Below are 22,293 nucleotides of genomic sequence, written 5' to 3'. Positions count from 1 at the left end.
CCTGAATCCAATTGAGCACATCTGGGACATGTCTCGCTCCATCCACCAACGCCATGTTACACCACAGACTGTCCAGGAGTTGGCGGATGCTTTAGTCCAGGTCTGGGAGGAGATCCCTCAGGAGACCATCTGCCACCTCATCAGGAGCATGCCCAGGCGTTGTAGGGATGTTATACAGGCACGTGGAGGCCACACACACTACTGAGCCTAATTTTGACTTGTCTTAAGGACTACATCAAAGTCGGATCAACCTGTAGTGTGGTTTTCCACTTTAATTTTGAGTGTGACTCCAAATCCAGACCACCATGGGTTGATAAATTTGATTTCCATTGATCATTTTTGTGTGATTTTGTTGTCAGCACATTCAACTATGTTAATAAAAAAGTATTTAATAAGAATATTTCATTCATTCAGATCTAGGATGTGTTATTTTAGTGTTCCCTTTATTTTTTGGAGCAGTGTATATATTTAAAAAGTGGAGTTAGGGTGGTGGGTTTTTAATGAGTGTAGGGTTAGATGGTAAGGTTCTGGAGATTTATTTCCTTTATTTTGTAGCAAAGTATAAGGGAGTTATACTCAGTCCAATAGGTGGCGATAATGCAACATTTATTGGATGCCAACCGCGGTTAAACGTCATCGAAGAAGAACACCTACTGTGAAGTGCGCGTGTGCATTACATCAATTATCCCTTGCACTCCTAAACAACGCTTTTTTTGTACTTTGGCAATGAGTAAAGTCTACAAAATGCAGTCCGCTGGGCTTTCTCTCATCACTATTTTTGGTCGTGAGTGCAAACGCCAACCGGATGCTTCACGTTTATACATCCGGTAAAATATCATGCTCATTGGTCTGTCTGTGAAAGAACCATAAACGCCAAGGCTACCGCTGTATTATGGAAGATGAAGAGGTTTGCGAAAGTTGGGAGGAAGCTGCAGACAGCGGGGTGAGGAAGAAAATCGATACAAGTTTTTGTATTTTTTTAGGCCATGAACTGTGTGTGGTTGACCTGTCGAACATTCAATGCCTTATGAGGGGGGTAGCCTAGTGGTTAGAGCGTTGGACCTTTAACCGGAAGGTTGCAAGTTCAAACCCCCTCGTTCTGCCCCTGAACAGGCAGTTAACCCACTGTTCCTAGGCCGCAATTGAAAATAAGAATGTTCTTAACTGACTTACTTAATAAAGGTAAAATAAAGAGCGAGCAGCCTGTCGCCATGGCTGAGTCAGGCTCCACTAACGGTAGCTACAGGCCCAAGTTTAGCAGGGGTATTGTGTTGCAAAGGCCTGGCCGGGAGAACATAACGTTAGCTATATCATGTTTTTTTCGTAGTCGATGAGTGGAGAAAGTGAGTCCACAACCAGCTGTTGAAGTTAGCTAACTTCATAATATTAACTTGCCGCTATCTAACGTTAGCTAATTGGCTAGCCAGGTTGTGGAAAGTGTCGCTTGTACTAACTACCATGGTACCCTGGCAGTTGGTTATCGGCTACAGTAACAAGCAAGTTACTGTAGTAAACTCTATTCTCTCAGGTTAAAATCCGCTTAATGGCTTAGCCAAAGTACATTTTGCGACTATTTTCACATTTCAACACTAAAATTTGAGTACTGGAATTCAACGGAACTAGTTAGCATGCCGAGTCAAATCAAGGCACGTCAAGTCTCCTGTCACCTACTCATTCACCCACAGCTCATCACAAAAATGTAACGTTGTCAGAGTATCTTGCTCTATTCTTTCACTGAGTAATTGAATGAAGACTTAAAATGTATTTATTTGCCTGTTTCTCAGGAAATTGTGAAAAGACTTGAGGCAAAGTTGAAGATAAGCCAGAAAGCAAAGTTAGTGAAATAAGATCTTACTGAAAACAACTACAACGTTATGGCTATACAACACAACTTTTGATTTGTTGACTAATACAAACTCTGCCCCTTCCCTCAGGAAAGCAAGCATCAGCTCAGGTAGCTCCCCCATACGAACTGCCATGGTTATCCAGGATGAATCTCTACCTGCAGCCCCCTCACCTCAAATCCGAATTCTGAAGCGCCCCTCAAGTAATGGTTCCTTGGAGTCCTCTGGTTCATCCAACCGCCTCACCCAGCAGCCGAAGTCACTGGCCCAGCGGGAGGCAGAGTATGCTGAGGCCCGCAGGAGGATTCTGGGTAGTGCTAGCTCTGAAGAAACGCCTCAGGACAAACCCAGGCCAGAAAGGTGAGACACCTACACTCAATGGTAGATAAACATATTACCTAGCCGTTTCTCAATCACTTATAGTATATTTCATTGTCTCTCCCCGTTAGACCAGTGCGAGTGAGTGCCCAACCACCACAGCCAGAACTGGTTAGTCTGAACAATCACATGATCCGCCAACCCACAGGCCCAGACGGTACCTCAGGCTTCCGTCGCTACAGATAGAGGAGGATCCATAGTCTCTTCTTGGGGGCATGGTGTGCAGAGGACAAAGGGGAGGTAACATGGTGCGTGAAGAGCAGAGTGGTGGGATGAAATGTAAAAGTTGTGGTGATGATAGATGGTCAACAGAGACAAATTATTGGCTTGCAGAATGAGTTTAAGTATCCCTACCACCCCTTTCTGCTGACTGTTGACACGCCCTTTGCCTTTTGCCCTCTGCCCTGTTTCTAGCCTGCGCGGAGGGTTGCGTCAGATCTCCTGTCTGTCCCACACTGACCAGGGCTTTGCCTCAGGACTCCATACACTGTGATATCTCCCATGATTCACCCTAAGCTTCCCAATGCCCCTCTCAGTGCCCCTTTTCTGTTGAGGACCAGGGTCTTCCAGGGTTCGCGGCATGCCCACCTTGCCCTCCAGGTGAATGACAGACTGAGTCTGTGGGACTTCAAGGTGGCCAGGGGAAAGTTGGGAATGAACCTATCGACAGACATGTGTGGATGAGGGCCATGGATAGAGCAGGGGAGTGACAAGGTGCCACTACGACGTATTCAAGCAATAATTCTGAAATCAATATGAAAACCCGGCTTCTCTATCTAAACTGCCATCTGCCTGGGCAGTATATGTTAATATTTGTTTTATGTTTTTAATTAAATTTTTTATACATTTCCTGGTTTTATTTTCCTGTTTTTAAAAACTGGGCAGGAACTGAAGGGTACATTTGGAATTATTAGGTTAATGTCTTTCTTGCATCTAGATGCTTTTGTTTATTAATCTGTTTTTTTTAAAGTGGCAATGTTATACAGTAGAAGAAAAACAAATGATATAATATACAATTTAGTGAAGCTGAATGTTTTTATAGGATCTTATACACATGGTCATTGAAAGTAGTAGCCATTATTAAAATATACTAAGTATATGTTGAGATTAGAATAAAATACTGTATTTTATAGACAGCCAAAAAGTAATCCTGAAAAATATTCAAACTGAGTGGCCCTGTTGCTTCTTGTGCAGAGAGACGACCAAGAAAGAGGGGCCACAGATTTTTATTTAATTTTTTTGTGATTAAGAGTTGTTTGAATAGGAAGCCATTGGCTGGAGGAGTTTAACTTTTAAGCAGTGTCTCTATTCTGTTCAGTCTTTCTTTTTGTCCCTCTCCAGGGTTGCCTTACTTGGAGAGAGGATGATAAAGACAAGTTGGAATAAAAACTACAATAGAGTGAGAGATTGATGAGGATGTTGCAATTTGCTTGGTTAGAAGGCAATGTTATTAAGTAGAGTGCCAAAGTTGAACAGAAACCCAATTTTCCCCAGCGGAGGTGGGACATGTCATAGCTTTTAATCTGTCTAGTTTTGTTAATGAAATGACAAACTACAGATTGGCTGTTTTTAAACTATACTAAATGTGTAAACTCAATGCCTTAAATTCTTTGGTTTCATATTGGACCCCACAGTTACCAAGGCACCTCAGGTTAATGCTCTTGGATGCTGTGATTTTTAATTTTATGTTCTCACCTTTAACTCCCTTTGCCTCTCATGTCTGTTATTTGGCCAGCCTAAGAACCCCAGGAAGGTGGTTTTGTTGGCCCCTCTCTCAGGGAGGTTTTAATGCTGGACAAGCTAAATCATGGGTCTCACCAGAGGTGGTGACTGACTGGACTTGTTGTATAGCCTACTTTGTGAAGAAAGTCCCATACGGTAACCTCTTTTGGGAGTATACCTAAAGTATGTTACATCTGGGCCACTTGAAAAGTAATTTTAACCTTATCCTTTATTAGGATTATTGATCAGAGCTGGCTAGACAGTTGAAAGCAATATGGTGGCGAAACGCAGGTGTATTGTATAACCCCCTGAGTGCGGTTTCCACACCTGCCAGATCAGAGATTAGCCTGGAAAAGGAAGGGAGCAGACCATGGAGGATTCTGATCCTCCTGATCAGTGTTGGGTTTAATTCAGAAAGTGAATTAATATAATTAAGTCCATATGAATTGTAAACTGAATTGACCTCACCCCTGCATTTGAGCCTGCGCAGCTCCAGTAACCATCGGTTATGGGTGACAATGAAGAGATGAGGATAGTCTCATGTGGAAACATGGAAAGACAAACACATTAGCCTGTAATTTTTTTTTCATGCCCTTTAATAAAAACCTATTGACAAGCGAAACACAAAATTGCAAATATGTTTGGTGTACAGCATTTTATTTATAAAATGGGATATGTTCATGGAGTAACTCATATTAGTAGTTTTACAGATGCAATGTATAGCTGAGAATTGAACCGTAAACGGCCCATAACTCAATGTCTACAGGATGCATTTCAAATGCATTTGATTATAGAATTCTTAAACAATCATATGTGAATGACATTCTGCACAACTGACAAATTTAATTGCATTTCAGAAATGCTTAATGTGACCATGGTTGTCAATGTTAAGTTCCCAATGAGCTGTGCTTTTGAAGTTCTATTCAGGTACAAAACATTTACTTTCAGTTAGGCTAATGCTTGAAATTATTCAAATTGAAACCGTGGCAGTAACAACTCCATCCATGTATGATTAAATGTTCCCTAATTTTATTGGGCTGTTGTAGCACAATTAGATTGTTTTCCTTCAGAGAACTTTCCAGTGAGAAAATAGCCTTTAATGCAGTAAGCACTTGACATGTCTTATTACAAACCTGAGGATGATCTATAAATGTCTGTCATCCTAATGTATGTCTCCTTGGTTGTAATTTACAGTAACTGTCCTGTCTAGCCTAATGTCCTGGATACATTGCTTCTGTTATTTTTTGTTTGAATAAACTGCAGTAATTAGAACTTATTCTGAGAACTTTTAGCCCCTTTAAGACAAGGATGTACATTTTTATTTAGGCAAAAACAAACTCCTATCCACTTCTGTGCCATGCTCAGAAAGGCTATGGAAGTGTTTTACTATGGAAAGGTCCTCCTAAAAGCGAGTAAGATTGTCTCAAGCAGCACTGTCATGATTCTCCCTTTGTGTTCATCCTCTTATGCTCAGTTAACCCTTTACATTTCCGTGAATTGGCCTATATGCATAGGGCTACAGAATAAACATGAGCATATGGATAACGATGGTAGCAATTACAAGGGAACAGTTGAGGTTATGGGAAAATAATTAGACTAAAGTTGAGGACTGAATCCAAGCATTACACTTGATTTTGTGAATTTTACATTTACTGTACTTTTTTCACTGCATTTGTTGATAACGAAATCTGAAAATACTTTATACATTCAGTAACAATATTCATGGCAATTTGGGGTAGGTGCAACATATGACCCCAAAAAATTACAAGAGTTTGAGTGAGAGGTGTAAATGGTGTCTCCAGGTGACGCTCCATTTTTTGATTGATGGCTCATTCATCACAACCCACTGATATTGCCAACTACTTTATTTTTTTATTAGCAAATTTAAGCATGACATGCCAGCAACAAATGCTGACAGTACACATCCAAGTATATCTGATCAAATTATGAAAGACAAGCATTTTGAATTCCTTAAGAGTGTGGAAAAGGTGAAAAAAAGGTCTATCAACAATGACAAGCCACCGGAGTCTTGACATCTTAGATGGAAAATTACTGGACAACATTGCCACTATTTGCCATATCTTCAATTTAAGCCCACTAGAAAGTGTGTGCCTTCAGGCCTGGATGGAAGCAAAAGTCATTCCTAAGAATAGTAAAGCTTAATTTACTGTTTTTGGTGTTTGACCAGATACAAAGCTATTTTACAGTAAACAAATTGACAACAGACTTTCAGCACGCTTATAGGGAAGGACATTCAACAAGCACAGCACTTACACAAATTACTGTTTGGCTGAAAGAAATTGATAATATTGTGGGGGCTGCTTTTAATATTATCGATCATAGTCTATTGCTGTTAAAACTGTTAAGGCTTTACACCCCCTGCTATATTGGGGTGGCAGGTAGCCTAGTGGTTGGAGTGTTGGGCCAGTAACCGAAAGGTTGCTTGATCGAATCTCCGAGCTGACACGGTAAAAATCTGTCCTTCTGCCCCTGAACAAGGCAGTTAACCCACTGTTCCTAGGCGGTCACTGTAAATAAGATTTTGTTCTCAAACTGACTTGCCTAGTTAAATAAAAAATATTGTAGATAAGAGTTACTTGTCTAACAAATCACAGTTATTTAATGGAAGCCCCTCCAACATAATCCAGGTAGAATCAGGAATTCCCCAGGGCAGCTGTCTAGGCCCCATACTTTTTTTCTCCATATTTACTAATGATATGCCACTGGCTTTGAGTAAGGCCAGTGTGTCTCCGTATGCAGATGACTAAACACTATATACAGTGGGACAAAAAAGTATTTAGTCAGACACGAATTGTGCAAGTTCTCCCACTTAAAAAGATGAGCGAAGCCTGTAATTTTCATCATAGGTACACTTCAGCTATGACAGACAAAAAGAGGGAAAAAAATCCAGAAAATCACATTGTAGGATTTTTTATGAATTTATTTGCAAATTATGGTGGAAAATAAGTATTTGGTCACCTACAAACAAGCAAGATTTCTGGCTCTCACAGACCTGTAACTTCTTTGAGGCTCCTCTGTCCTCCACTCGTTACCTGTATTAATGGCACCTGTTTGAACTTGTTATCAGTATAAAAGACACCTGTTCACAACCTCAAACAGTCACACTCCAAACTCCACTATGGCCAAGACCAGAGAGCTGTCAAAGGACACCAGAAACAAAATTGTAGTCCTGCACCAGGCTGGGAAGACTGAATCTGCAATAGGTAAGCAGCTTGGTTTGAAGAATTCAACTGTGGGAGCAATTATTAGGAAATGGAAGACATACAAGACCACTGATAATCTCCCTCGAACTCCACGCAAGATCTCACCCGTGGGGTCAAAATGATCACAAGAACGGTGAGTAAAAATCCCAGAACCACACGGGAGGAACTAGTGAATGACCTGCAGAGAGCTGGGACCAAAGTAACAGCCTACCATCAGTAACACACTACTCCGCCAGGGACTCAAATCCTGCAGTGCCAGACGTGTCCCCCTGCTTAAGCCAGTACATGTCCAGGCCCGTCTGAAGTTTGCTAGAGAGCATTTGGATGATCTAGAAGAAGAATGGGAGAATGTCATATGGTCAGATGAAACCAAAATAGAACTTTTTGATAAAAACTCAACTCGTCGTGTTTGGAGGACAAAGAATGCTGAGTTGCATCCAAAAAAAACACCATACCTACTGTGAAGCATGGGGGTGGAAACATCATGCTTTGAGGCTGTTTTTCTGCAAAGGGACCAGGACGACTGATCCGTGTAAAGGAAAGAATGAATGGGGCCATGTATCGTGAGATATTGAGTGAAAACCTCCTTCCATCAGCAAGGGCATTGAAGATGAAACGTGGCTGGGTCTTTCAGCATGACAATGATCCCAAACACACCGCCCGGGCAACGAAGGAGTGGCTTCGTAAGAAGCATTTCAAGGTCCTGGAGTGGCCTAGCCAGTCTCCAGATCTCAACCCCATAGAAAATCTTTGGGGGGAGTTGAAAGTCCGTGTTGCCCAGCAACAGCCCCAAAACATCACTGCTCTAGAGGAGGTCTGCATGGAGGAATCGGACAAAATACCAGCAACAGTGTGTGAAAATCTTGTGAAGACTTACAGAAAACGTTTGACCTCTGTAATTGCCAACATGTTGAATGCACTGAGCTGTCTGTCTAAACTACTGGCACACAGCTCGGACACCCATGCATACCCCACAATACATGCCACCAGAGGTTTTGTCAGTCCCCAAGTCCAGAACAGACTATGAAAGATGCACAGTACTACATAGAGCCATGACTATATGGAACTCTATTCCACATCAAGTAACTCATGCAAGCAGTAAAATTTGATTTAAAAAACAGATACAAATACACCTTATGGAAAAGCAGGGACTGTGAAGCAACACAAACATAGGCACAGACACATGCATACACACACAATAACATGCACTAAACAAACACGTACACATGGATTTTGTGTTGTAGATATGTGCTAGTAGAGTAGGGGCCTGAGGGCACACACTTCATGTGTTGTGAATGTATTGTAATGTTAAAGTTTTTCTAAATGCCTTCCTTTTGCTGAACCCCAGGAAGAGTAACTGCTGCCTTGGCAGGAACTAATTGGGATCCAGAATAAATACAAATGCAAAGTGTGCAGTTTGTGATTTAGCAACAGACTATGTACTTTCAATGCACTTCTATGAAAAAGAAGTGTTCAACTATAACTTTTAAGTTCCTCGGCGTACACATCACAGACAAACTGAATTGGTCCACCCACACAGACAGCATCGTGAAGAAGGCGCAGCAGCGCCTCTTCAACCTCAGGAGGCTGAAGAAATTTGGCTTGTCACCAAAAGCACTCACAAACTTCTACAGATGCACAATCGAGAGCATCCTGTAAGGCTGTATCACCGCCTGGTACGGCAACTGCTCCGCCCACAACCGTAAGGCTCTCCAGAGGGTAGTGAGGTCTGCACAATGCATCACCGGGGGCAAACTACCTGCCCTCCAGGACACCTACACCACCCGATGTCACAGGAAGGCCATAAAGATCATCAAGATCATCAATCAACAACCACCCGAGCCACTGCCTGTTCACCCCGCTATCATCCAGAAGGCGGGGTCAGTACAGGTGCATCAAAGCTGGGACCGAGAGACTGAAAAACAGCTTCTATCTCAAGGCCATCAGACTGTTAAACAGCCACCACTAACATTGAGTGGCTGCTGCCAACACACTGACTCAACTCCAGCCACTTTAATAATGGGAATTGATGGGAAATGATGTAAAATATATCACTAGCCACTTTAAACAATGCTACCTAATATAATGTTTACATACCCTACATTATTCATCTCTGCTCTGGCTCCCCAATGGTGGAACACACTCCCTCACGACGCCAGGACAGCGGAGTCAATCACCACCTTCCGGAGACACCTGAAACCCCACCTCTTTAAGGAATACCTAGGATAGGATAAAGTAATCCTTCCCCCCCCCCCCTTAAAAGATTTAGATGCACTATTGTAAAGTGGCTGTTCCACTGGATGTCATAAGGTGAATGCACCAATTTGTAAGTCGCTCTGGATAAGAGCGTCTGCTAAATGACTTAAATGTAATGTAATGTAATATATCTCATATGTATACGTATATACTGTACTCTATATCATCTACTGCATCTTTATGTAATACATGTATCACTAGCCACTTTAACTATGCCACTTTGTTTACATACTCATCTCATATGTATATACTGCACTCAATACCATCTACTGTATCTTGCCTATGCCGCTCTGTACCATCACTCATTCATATATCTTTATGTACATATTCTTTATCCCCTTACACTTGTGTCTATAAGGTAGTAGTTTTGGAATTGTTAGCGAGATTACTTGTTGGTTATTACTGCATTGTCGGAACTAGAAGCACAAGCATTTCCCTACACTCGCATTAACATCTGCTAACCATGTGTATGTGACAAATAAAATTTGATTTGTTAAGGTGCTATTTTGAGCTTTCCTAGTTGTGTTGACGAACTAGAGCAAGTAGACTAATAGTTGTTTTGTTTGGAACACAGCCCTGTATCTCCGCCATCACACACATACTGTTGTTTGCGCATTCCAAAAACAGTCCATTATAAATCTCAATCTGGTTAGGTGGGCATTATTTGAAAGCATGTTCTATTGCCGACATGGCCAGCTAAATTACAAAATACGATCTTACAGTGTTAGGCGTTCACAAGGCAATTCAGAGAAGCAGATCATCATTTTGGTGCGCATAGAATAGTCACACGTGCATTCAGGTGAGTGTTCCCCACTGTTGGTATAATTTCATTATTCCAATAGGTTTTCATTAATTGAATTCACTTATTCTATTTTATGAGAATTTGTAAGATTCTTATTTGTATAAAATAGACAGAGACCAGTCTTATCAAAAATAGATAATAGTATTTATTCTCGGAGCGCGCTGCCATGTAACCACGAACAACAGTTTATATACAAAATATGACGTCATAGGTTATAAAATATTCTTTCTCAAGTTCAGAACCACTGTCAGTGCTCTGGGTACATCGAATTCAATACAAAACCTAGAAGGCTTGTGGTTTTCAACCACTTCCATAGACTTATACAGTAATTATGACAGCTTCCGGAGGACGTCCTCCATCCTATCAGAGCTCTTGCAGCATGTTGACATGCTGTCCACCCAATCAAAGGATCAGAGAATGAATCTAGTACTTTAAGCATTAACTACAGCTAGCTAGCGCTGCAGTGCATAAAATGTGGTGAGTAGTTACAATAATTGAACAGCTTTGAAGAAATTAATTTCTTGAAAAATTAAGGGGAAGCAAGCGGGAGAGAGAGCTTCCTATAATTTGTATTTATTTCACTTAGCTAGTGAATGCAGCTAGTTTAGCCTATTCAAACACCCGGCTTAAACAGAGGGGGTGCAATGTTTGCTAGCTGGCTATCCAACACTGAAACTCTTCCAAGTCAAGGTAAGTTTTTGGTTTTATTAATTTATTGCCACTGGGGCCAGCCGGCGTAACTGCTAAACTGCTTGCTGACTGTACACGGTGCATGATTGTAGCGGGTTTACTAACACTTTGGTTTTAGTAGCTATGTTGACTATGACATTAGCTTATATGATGACAATGATGTAGGCTGTGTGTAGCGGTTAGGATTTTTTTCTTCCTGATTACAGACAGCTGATGTGTTGTGCACTGAAGTCCACAAGTGAAGGGAAAAGATGAGAGGAGAAGAGCGCATAGATGCGAGAAGGAATTATACAACGATCAAAGGGATCATGCTGTTTGTATGTGGCTGCTATGAAAGTGAACTGTGCTTGTGTGTATTTGTATTTATTAGGGATCCCCATTAGCGGTTGCCAAGGCAGCAGCTACTCTTCCTGGGGTCCCAACACATAAAGGCACTTACATTACATATAAAACAAAAGGTGTGATCAGGGGTGTATTCATTCCGCCGAATCTGTTAAAAAACATTTCTTAAACGGAACAAAATGGGGACAAACATACATGAATTTGTCCAATACAAACTCTTGTTTGCAACTGTTGGACTAATGTTTACATCATAGATCAGCTAAATGCAGGGAAGTGTGCACAAGGTAGTATTGAATGTGTCAATGTCTGTCACCTTGAATACTCAAATTTCTCTTGACCCGTGCACCTACAGTGAGGGAAAAAAGTATTTGATTCCCTGCTGATTTTGTATGTTTGCCCACTGACAAAGAAATTATCAGTCTATATTTTTAATGGTAGGTTTATTTGAACAGTGAGAGACAGAATAACAAGAAAAAAATTCCAGAAAAACACATGTCAAAAATGTTATAAATTGATTTGCATTTTAATGAGGGAAATGAGTAATTGAGCCCTCTGCAATAATGACTTAGTACTTGGTGGCAAAACCCTTGTTGACAATCAGAGGTCAGACGTTTCTTGTAGTTGGCCACCAGGTTTGCACACATCTCAGGAGGGATTTTGTCCCACTCCTCTTTGCAGATCTGCTCCAAGTCATTAAGGTTTCGAGGCTGACGTTTGGCAACTCAAACTTTCAGCTCCCTCCACAAATTTTCTATGGGATTAAGGTCTGGAGACTGGCTAGGCCACTCCAGGACCTTAATGTGTTTCTTCTTGAGCCACTCCTTTGTTGCCTTGGCCGTGTGTTTTGGGTCATTGTCATGCTGGAATACCCATCCATGACCCATTTTCAATGCCCTGGCTGAGGGAAGGAGGTTCTCACCCAAGATTTGCCGGTACACGGCCCTGTCCATCGTCCCTTTGATGCGGTGAAGTTGTCCTGTCCCCTTAGCAGAAAAACACCCCCAAAGCATAATGTTTCCACCTCCATGTTTGACGGTGGGGATGGTGTTCTTGGGGTCATAAGCAGCATTCCTCCTCCTCCAAACACGGCAAGTTGAGTTGATGCCAAAGAGCTCCATTTTGGTCTCATCTGACCACAACATTTTCACCCAGTTTTCCTCTGAATCATTCAGATGTTCATTGGCAAACTTCAGACGGGCATGTATATGTGCTTTCTTGAGAAGGGGGACCTTGCGGGCGCTGCAGGATTTCAGTCCTTCACGGCGTAGTGTGTTACCAATTGTTTTCTTGGTGACTATGGTCCCAGCCTTAAGCTGATTGACAAGATCCTCCCGAGTAGTTCTGGGCTGATTCCTCACCGTTCTCATGATCATTGCAACTCCACAAGGTGAGATCTTGCATGGAGCCCCAGGCCAAGGGAGATTGACAGTTCTTTTGTGTTTCTTCCATTTGCAAATAATCGCACCAACTGTTGTCACCTTCTCACCAAGCTGCTTGGCGATGGTCTTGTAGCCCATTCCAGCCTTGTGTAGGTCTACAATCTTGTCCCTGACATCCTTCGAGAGCTCTTTGGTGTTGGCCATGGTGGAGTTTGGAATCTGATTGATTGCTTCTGTGGACAGGTGTGTTTTATACAGGTAACAAATTGAGATTAGGAGCACTCCCTTTAAGAGTGTGCTCCTAATCTCAGCTCGTTACCTGTATAAAAGACACCTGGGAGCCAGACATTTTCTGATTGCGAGGGGGTCAATACTTATTTCCCTCCTTAAAATGCAAATCAATTTATAACATTTTTGACATGCGCTTTTCTGGATTTTTGTTATTGTTATTCTGTCTCTCACTGTTCAAATAATCCTACCATTAAAATTATAGACTGATCCTTTCTTCATCAGTGGGCAAACGTACAAAATCAGCAGGGGATCAAATACTTTTTTCCCCTCACTGTATGTTGTAAACTTTCATTCATTGGCTAGGTTGTAGCAACCTCATGATGGGTATAGGGAAAAGTTGATGTTACATTGAGCTGAGTGAATGGAATATGAATGAGAGTAATCCAATATGCTGTAATAGAAATATGGCCATACTCATTAAAACAAATAATCGTCCTCCCTCAATTTAAATGGCACAGACCGCCACTGTGTTCAACATACTCCAGAAGTATATGTTGAGATGTCAACAAATCGCTGATCAACATTAAATCCTGTGGATTGCACATCCTGCATTACTCATTCCAGAATGGATGCAAAGCCGCTGACTGGGATGTAGAACAAGTCTTTACTGGCTTTTTCACAATTGCCCTGCACATAAAAGACTTTGTAAGAGCCACAGATTGTAGCACCAGCATGTACTTCTGCATGTACTGATGGATAGAAAACGGAAATGTGTCGGACCACTGCTCTGGCCGCACATAAAACAGTATGTGGAGATTGTGAGAAGAGGAGAACAAACCAGAGGGAAGAAAGAAAGAGAGATTAACTCATGGACAGTCAGAAATGTGAATAGCAAGTTAAATTTACAAACAACTTGTTCAGGGTTGTGTTCAGGTGTGTGTGTGTGTTAGAGAGAGAGAGTTTAACTCCTGGACTTTCAGACACAAAAATAATACACTTGTTATGTATTATTTTTTTAAACATATTTTTCTCTGTTGTATCTGTTAAGGTAATGCTATACAAAATGTATTCATCAATGTTTATTATTTTAAATCAAACTATATTGTCTGTGTCATAAATTATAAATAAGCTTTGTATTATTTGACACATTGGTTAGTGTCAATACCACATTTGTTATGTTTATATAGAGATGCCACCAATTATTGGTCATGGAAATTTGGTTAAAAGTCATGGAAAATTCCTGAAATGTCATCTGTCAGAATGTGTATGAACCACGCTTGAGCTCTGACGTCCTGTATAGCATGTTACTGTACAGCCAATGCGTTGCAATTTAGGCACTTATCAGTGTCCCAATCTGTCATTTTTAACCCACACACCGGTACGCTATGGCCTCGATTCAATTAGATCGAGGATTTGGGAATTAACCTGCGTTTTGGCGGTGTAACTGCAATATGAGCTGACAAATCGGTGAGCGGCTACTGTTGTGTGTCACCAACATCTCCCATCCTTATTATCGACAACACGTTAGAGGTTGAAAAATGGCAATAAAGTGTAGGCTCTATTGATGTTAGAAATAACGACAGGGTAATGCATGTTTTCATGTTCATTTGGGATTAGGGGATTTATAGTCTATCAGTCTAATTGAAATGTAGACAATAGATCACACATTCAAGTGTTTAAATTTGTAACGTGGCTGTATGGGAATTGTCGGATATAAAGTAGGGTGTGGTTTTGTTGCATCCAATGCCAGTGTCTGCAAAAAGGCAACACAAGGAGCCGCTTGTGGATTTCACAGCTCTTAATGCAGTTCCAACTCGACACCGCCAAAACAACTGCTATGCGGATGTCGGCTAACGCGGTTCTGCTAGAATCTAGCCCTATGTTATTCTTACAAGTGAAGTGTTTACTACAAAAAAAGTCAACAATGTGGTTGTTCTCCTCTGTGACTTCGCTGGTGCCGTTTTAGATGACTTGCTGTTCTGAAGCATTTCACACACATAGGGCACTTATATGGTCTCTCCCCTGTATGAATCCTCAAATGTGCTGCTTGGGATCCACTGTGAGTGAAGCATTTACCACATTCTTTGCACTGATACGGTTTCTCTCCAGTGTGCGTCCTCATATGTATGGTCAGGATTTTCTTTTGACTGAAGCATTTGCCACATTCTTTGCATTGATATGGTTTCTCCCCTGAGTGAGTCAGCTTGTGACTGGTCAGGGTTCTCTTCTCTCTGAAACTCTTGCCACATACATTGCAACAATATGGTTTCTCCCCAGTGTGAATTCTCTGATGAGTTTTTAAAATGCTAATTTTCAGAAAGCATTTCCTGCAGACGGGACACCTGTGTGGTCTCTCCCCTGAGTGAGCCGCCCTCAATGGAACTTTCAACTCACTGGCTTCCCTGGTCTTAATAGAGCTTTGTACTTTATTTGTCCATGTTGTCTTTGATTTGAGTGGCTGTAACTGTGACATTAGTCCTCCACTGTCCACCCCATTGCCACTGTTCCCAATATGAGCTGCAGAACGATCCGAATTTACCGGAGAAGAGGGATTTAATTCGTTGTTTGGTTCATATACTCCATAGCCCTCCCCATCAAGTTCTGTTTTGATGTCTTCAGTTGTTTTGGTGGGAAGAGAGTCCCCCCCTCTGTTCTCCACTGTCTGGTTTTGGTAAAGATATAAGGGCTGAGGAGGGTCCTGGTCATAGTCACTTTTCACACAGGGAAGAGAGAATATGAACTCTTTTATATCAGACTCCAGCCCCTGAAGCTGCTCTTCCTCCTGACTGGTCCCAAACTCCTCCTGTTCCTCTTTAATCTGAGTGGGCTCTGGGTCCTCCTGGCCCAGACTGGGGCTCCACTCCTGCTCACAGTGCTGCTTCTCAGCAAGAACCTCCTCTTCTGGGACAGGGAGAATGAGCTGCTGGGTGTCTGAGATGATTGGATAACTAATTAGTCATCAATAGAGAGCAATAGTAATGGCATCTTTTTGTAGGCACTAACTCCGCCATGGTTAGTTGGATAAAACCTATGGGAAAATGAATGGAGTTTTTGTAGGGGCTTTGGGTAAACGCAGAAAATAAGGTCAGAGGTCAACACAGGCTTAGGAGATCTTATGTTTATTTCTATGAGATAATCTTCATCAGCTAACATCACTTTTTGTGAATTTTGAAGCATTCATGTAATAAAACCCCCCAAAGAGTTCATAATTCATAAAGGTCATGTTAACTGACTGATATTATCTCAAATAACAAAACATAAGATCTCCCAAGCCTGTGTTAACCTCTGGCCCTATTTTCAGCGTTTATCCCAAAAGCCTATTATTTCCCCATAGGAATGGTTCAACGAACGGGACCGGTTTTTAGGACTACAAGCTGGTGAACGCTGTAGTTCTATGTGCCAAATTCCAATTAACATTAATTTTCAGAAAAATATCTACAAATCGGTTGATTGCCAGGCCTGGCTGGTTCAATCACATTAATTGATCTAGCGGCAGTCATTACTACCAGAGCCATCTATTAAGTACATATGGCTCTGCTCACCTGGTCTCTGTATGTCAGGTTTGCAAACCAAATCCAGCAGCCTCCGTAGACGTTCGATCTCCTCATTTGAACGGGAGATTTCTTCCTGGTAGTCCGCTATGGTATTTTCCACGGCCCCAAATATCTCAACAGCCACCGCTGTTAACCGCTCGTTTAGATAATCCTGCAACAGCTGCATTTTAGACATTTTGAGGGAATATGACGAACAGAATAAATTAACACGTGTATGCTATGTGCTGCTAACGTGGTGTCTATGTACCTAGCAAGCGACCATCCGTTCGAGACCGCAAAAGATAGGCTACTTTCCCCTTTTGTGTCAACAACGCTAACGTTTCCTCTTTACGTATCGGTAAACGAGGGAGGTGCCGCCGCCTGCTGTACTGGAGATGTTGCGCATTTGAATTGAACGATCTCCACCTGGCACCAACATGGGAGTCCCAAAGAATATGCTAGGAAATTACACCAAAAGTTGTGCTGTAATGGGAAATATCCCACATCTCAATATAATGTGTCTAAAGGTAAAGTTTGAGAAACTCAATTATAATACATAAAGGTACATTGAGAAACTACTTTTTAAAAATATAATTTGAGCCCTGTCCTATTTAATAAAAATTGTATTCACATTCACAATTTGCATAACAATAGAAATCTATTATTTCTATGAGCATAACTCCAGGACTCTATAAAATGATTAAGGCACTCAGACTAGGCTGTAGATATACCATACACGCTCCGAACAATATCTACCCAGTGGTCACAGCTTAGCATTTTGAATACAATTTAGAGTTGTGAATCTAATGATATTGTTTGGAAAATGCATAATAAAAAATAACAGGTTGTTGATTAACAATACCGCTCTCACAGATTATTAAAACCCTTGCCTACAGTCAAATGACCAAATCAACCTCTAGTGGCCTCATTGGTGGAATGATATTAATATTTTAATCATTTTATATTTAATAGACATTCTTTTTTTTAAACAGCCAAAAATACGGTGTTTATGTCAAACGGTTTTGTTATTTTTCAGGCTTCTGTGATGTACACTACCATTCAAAAGTTTGAGGTCACTTAGAAATGTCCTTGTTTTCCATGAAAACATACATGAAATGGGTTGCAAAATTAATAGGAAATATAGTCAAGACGTTGACAAGGTTATAAATAATGATTTTTAATTGAAATAATAATTGTGTCCTTCAAACTTTGCTTTTGTCAAAGAATCCTCCATTTGCAGCAATTACAGGCTTGCAGACATTTGGCATTCTAGTTGTCAATTTGTTGAGGTAATCTGAAGAGATTTCACCCCATGCTTCCTGAAGCACCTCCCACAAGTTGGATTGGCTTGATGGGCACTTCTTACGTACCATACAGTCAAGCTGCTCCCACAACAACTCAATAGGGCTGAGATCCGGTGACTGTGCTGCTACTTCATTTTAGACAGAGTACCAGCTGACTGCTTCTTCCCTAAATAGTTATTGCATAGTTTGGAGCTGTGCTTTGGGTCATTGTCCTGTTGTAGGAGGAAATTGGCTCCAATCAAGCACCGTCCACAGGGTATGGTATGGCATGGCGTTGCAAAATGGAATGATAGCCTTCCTTCTTCAAGATCCCTTTTACCCTGTACAAATCTCCAACTTTTACCACCACCAAAGCACCCCTAGACCATCACATTGCCTCCACCATGCTTCACAAATGGTGTCAAGCACTCCTCCAGCAATGTTCTTCTTTGTGATCCGAACACCTCAAACTTAGATTTGTCTGTCCATAACACTTTTTTTCCAACCTTCCTCTGTCCAGTGTCTGTGTTCTTTTGCCCATCTTAATCTTTTCTTTGTATTGGCCAGTCTGAGATATGGCTTTTTCTTTGCAACTCTGCCAGCATCACCTCTTCACTGTTGACGTTGAGACTGGTGTTTTGCGGGTACTATTTAATGAAGCTGCCAGTTTAGGACTTGTGAGTCGTCTGTTTCTCAAACTAGACACTCTAATGTACTTGTCCTCTTGCTCAGTCGTGCACCAGGGCCTCCCACTCTTTATATTCTGGTTAGAGCCAGTTTGCGCTGAGTAGTACACAGCGTTGTACGAGATCTTCAGTTCCTTGGCAATTTCTCACATGGAATAGCCTTCATTTCTCAGAACAAGAATAGACTGACGACTTTCAGAAGAGTTCTTTGTTTCTGGCCATTTTGAGCCTGTAATCAAACCCACAAATGCTGATGCTCAACAACTCAACTAGTCTAAAGAAGGCCAGTTGTATTGCTTCTTTAATCAGGACAACAGTTTTCAGCTGTGCTAACATAATTGAAAAGGGTTTTCTAATTATCAATTAGCCTTTTAAAACGATTGATTTGGATTAGTTAACACAATGTGCCATTGGAACACAGGAGTGATGGTTGCTGATAATGGGCCTCTGTACTCCTATGTAGATATTCCATAAAAAATCGGAAGTTTCCAGCTACAATAGTCATTTACAACATTAACAATGTCTGCACTGTATTTCTGATCAATTTTATGTTATTTTAATGGACAAAAAATGTGTTTTCTTTAAAAAACAAGGACATTCCTAAGTGACCCCAAACTTTTGAATGGAAGTGTAGATACATCTGTCTATTTGACAATTTAAAACACAATACAACCACACACGGATAACAAAAATCAATGTGATGATGTTAAATCAAGTTGAATCAAGGACGACTAATAGGATTTGTAAAGTCATCGATATTAGGGAAATAAGGATTTTTTTCACCCAACTTTTCACCTAAAACCAATGACAGTGAGACATGTTTTGTTGTTGATTCCACGTTGAATTCACATTAGCTGATAACCAGATGTAAATCAAATCTAGATATTGACCTGATATTTGTGGTGAGAATTCGGAGCCGGCTCATTTGGCTCTGTTCACGTAAAAGAGCCGGCTAATTTGGGTCCCAAACAGCTCTTTGTTCAAAATGCTTTAAAAAATCAACCTTGACCCATTAAAAAATAGCACATGCCCAATGTAAACCCCAAAAGGTAGGCTACCATTATGTCGATCGTGAATTTTTTCAGAACAAATTATTAGATCGCCTGCAAAAAAAATCAGCATGGACCAGATTGACGTGTTCTCTCCACTAATTGATTGTTTCTGCAGTGAGGATTCAGCTTCTTTGATAATTATTTTGTAAATTATCTGCAGAAAAATTATGTTTTGAGCTCAAAAAGCAGTAGTAGCAGAATGCAAATCAGGGAGCCAAATAAACAACTCTTTCACCGATGCGATTCGGTTCCCGACGTTCATCAAAAAGATCAGTTCAAAAAGAGCCGTTCGTTCATAAACAACCCATCACTAGTGGGGTGTGATGCAATTTGACTTAAAAAGAACAACAAGTCATGCAATCTGATGTAGAAGTCCTCAATGTTTGTTCATGTGATTTATATCTGTTTGTCCAGTTTCTCTCCATTCTACCAGGTAGCCTGGTATGGCAGCCTTGTGCAACACACAGAGTTCAATGGGAGCTCATTGTGGCAGTGGCTTTGATGCTGACATCATGGAGGACCTTCCTGGCAGTTAACCTTTTATATTATTACCACGTTATTAGTTTCCACACCCTTGCTTCAACCTCTTAATGTTCTTTTGAATTGTGGAAAAGGTACATTTTTGCATTTTTGATGAATCTTCTAATTATATATACACAGTCAATGTTTTAACGTTGTTCTCATTGACTGATCTGTCTTACAGATAAAAAGCAAAAGATACCTATTTAAGTTTTCCCATCTTTCATTAAGTAGCTGAGATATGAAGAAGCATGCTTTTGTACATACACATTATATATAGTAATGTGTGCTCCTTAGTCATGTATGAATCCAGACTAATTTAATATTTCAATCTATTCCTACAGTGACAGAGAAAGAACGGACTGTCAGAATGACCCAGCTGTTAGAGGAAAAGTGTGACACCCTATATTTGAATAGCACACTTTGTCATGATCATATTTTATGTTCTAAATCTGGTTAATTTTAGTTTTAAAAATATGTAAGACAGGCAGAAAGGCAGTTGGCGAACCTGAGGTCCTCTCATGAGTGTTAGGAGCTGAAGGTAAGCAGTCAGAGAACTCTTCTCCCTAAACCCCTTTAGCTAGTTACCCTGCCCTCTAATGTATATGACCAATATTCCATGTCTAATACACTGACATTGACTACGGCAAATACTATTTTGGTCTGATGATAATGAGCGATGTTGATGAGGTTCATATTTTCTCTGCCAACAGGTGAGACTGGGCGCTGTGCCATTACGGAGCATTACGGTGGGGATGTCAGGGTGCCCAGTGCCACCAACACCACCATTGAGTCAACCACACAGTTTGATCAATGTATAAAAAGCTTCCAAACTGTTTATAGACCTAATAAGCATATTTGTCAGGATTGTTAGAGGGTAGAAATATGTTAGGTTATTCTAAACAAAGTGTATTATTATACTGAACAAAAATATAAATGCAACATGCAACAATTTGAATGTGTTTACTGAGTTACAGTTCATATAAGGAAATCAGTCAATTGAAATACATTTATTAGGCCCTATTAAATGGATTTCACATGATTGGGCAGGGACGCAGCTATGGGTGGGCATAGGCCCAGCCACTTGGGAGCCAGGCCCACCCACTGGGGATAATTCTTTTTTCCCCACAAACGTGTTTTCTTACAGAAATACTCTTCAGCACCCACCCCCCTCAGACGATCCCACAGGTGAAGAATCCGGATGTGGAGGTCCTGGGCTTTCGTGGTAACACGTGGTCTTTGGTTGAGAGCACGGTTGGATGTACAGGTAAATTCTCTAAAACGACATTGGAGGTGGCTTATGGTAGAGAAATTAACATAAAATTCTCAGACAACAGCTCTGGTGGACATTCCTGCAGTCAGCAAGCCGATTGCATGCTCCCGCAAAACTTGAGACATCGTCAGTATTGTGTTGTGTGACAAAACTGCACATTTTAGAGTTGCCTTTTATTGTCCCCGGCACAAGGTGCACCTATATAATGATCATGTTGTTTAATCAGCTTTTTGATATGCCACACCTGTCAAGTGGAAGGATTATCTTGGCAAGGGAGAAATGCAACTAGGATGTAAACAAATTTGTGCACAAAATTTGATAGAAATAAGCGTTTTGTGTGAACATATCTGGGATTTTTTTATTTCAGCTCATTAAAACACTTTACATGTTGTGTTTATATTTTGTTCAGTGTAAATTACCCATTTGCAAAACCACAAATCTCAATGTGTGACCACGAAATACAAAACTCACTTAGTTCTGTTATACATTTACATTTAAGTCATTTAGCAGACGCTCTTATCCAGAGCGACTTACAAATTGGTGCATTCACCTTATGACATCCAGTGGAACAGCCACTTTACAATAGTGCATCTAAATCTTTTAAGGGGGGTGAGAAGGATTACTTTATCCTATCCTAGGTATTCCTTAAAGAGGTGGGGTTTCAGGTGTCTCTGGAAGGTGGTGATTGACTCCGCTGTCCTGGCGTCGTGAGGGAGTTTGTTCCACCATTGGGGGCCAGAGCAGCGAACAGTTTTGACTGGGCTGAGCGGGAACTGTACTTCCTCAGTGGTAGGGAGGCGAGCAGGCCAGAGGTGGATGAACGCAGTGCCCTTGTTTGGGTGTAGGGCCTGATCAGAGCCTGGAGGTACTGAGGTGCCGTTCCCCTCACAGCTCCGTAGGCAAGCACCATGGTCTTGTAGCGGATGCGAGCTTCAACTGGAAGCCAGTGGAGAGAGCGGAGGAGCGGGGTGACGTGAGAGAACTTGGGAAGGTTGAACACCAGACGGGCTGCGGCGTTCTGGATGAGTTGTAGGGGTTTAATGGCACAGGCAGGGAGCCCAGCCAACAGCGAGTTGCAG

The 22,293-nt window shown here is 41.3% G+C and overlaps 2 protein-coding genes across 3 annotated transcripts; one reads left to right on the top strand and one right to left on the bottom strand.

Moving 5' to 3' along the window:
* Window positions 1–653: 653 nt before the first annotated feature.
* LOC118378425 (SUZ domain-containing protein 1-like) lies at window positions 654–5,220 on the top strand. Of its 2 annotated transcripts, XM_035765401.2 has the most exons (5): window positions 660–943; window positions 1,785–1,834; window positions 1,935–2,204; window positions 2,294–2,470; window positions 2,637–5,220. In XM_035765401.2, the coding sequence occupies exons 1-4, from the start codon at window positions 893–895 to the stop codon at window positions 2,406–2,408; spliced, it is 486 nt and encodes a 161-aa protein (XP_035621294.1). In that variant the 5' UTR covers window positions 660–892; the 3' UTR covers window positions 2,409–2,470; window positions 2,637–5,220. The 2 variants fall into 2 exon arrangements, with proteins under 2 accessions (XP_052329760.1, XP_035621294.1); XM_052473800.1 differs by lacking the exon at window positions 1,785–1,834 and having other exon boundaries at window positions 654–943.
* A 574-nt stretch (window positions 5,221–5,794) lies between these two features.
* LOC118378430 (zinc finger protein with KRAB and SCAN domains 8-like) lies at window positions 5,795–16,717 on the bottom strand. Its single transcript, XM_035765407.2, has 2 exons — window positions 16,411–16,717; window positions 5,795–15,799 (listed from the first exon to the last, which is right to left on the bottom strand). The coding sequence occupies exons 1-2, from the start codon at window positions 16,595–16,597 to the stop codon at window positions 14,787–14,789; spliced, it is 1,200 nt and encodes a 399-aa protein (XP_035621300.1). The 5' UTR covers window positions 16,598–16,717; the 3' UTR covers window positions 5,795–14,786.
* Window positions 16,718–22,293: the final 5,576 nt, after the last annotated feature.

The sequence above is a fragment of the Oncorhynchus keta genome, chromosome 21 (genome assembly GCF_023373465.1).
Source record: "Oncorhynchus keta strain PuntledgeMale-10-30-2019 chromosome 21, Oket_V2, whole genome shotgun sequence".
NCBI lineage: Eukaryota > Metazoa > Chordata > Actinopteri > Salmoniformes > Salmonidae > Oncorhynchus > Oncorhynchus keta.
Note: the sequence above shows the minus strand (reverse complement) of the source record. Positions and strands in the feature narration are given on the sequence as shown.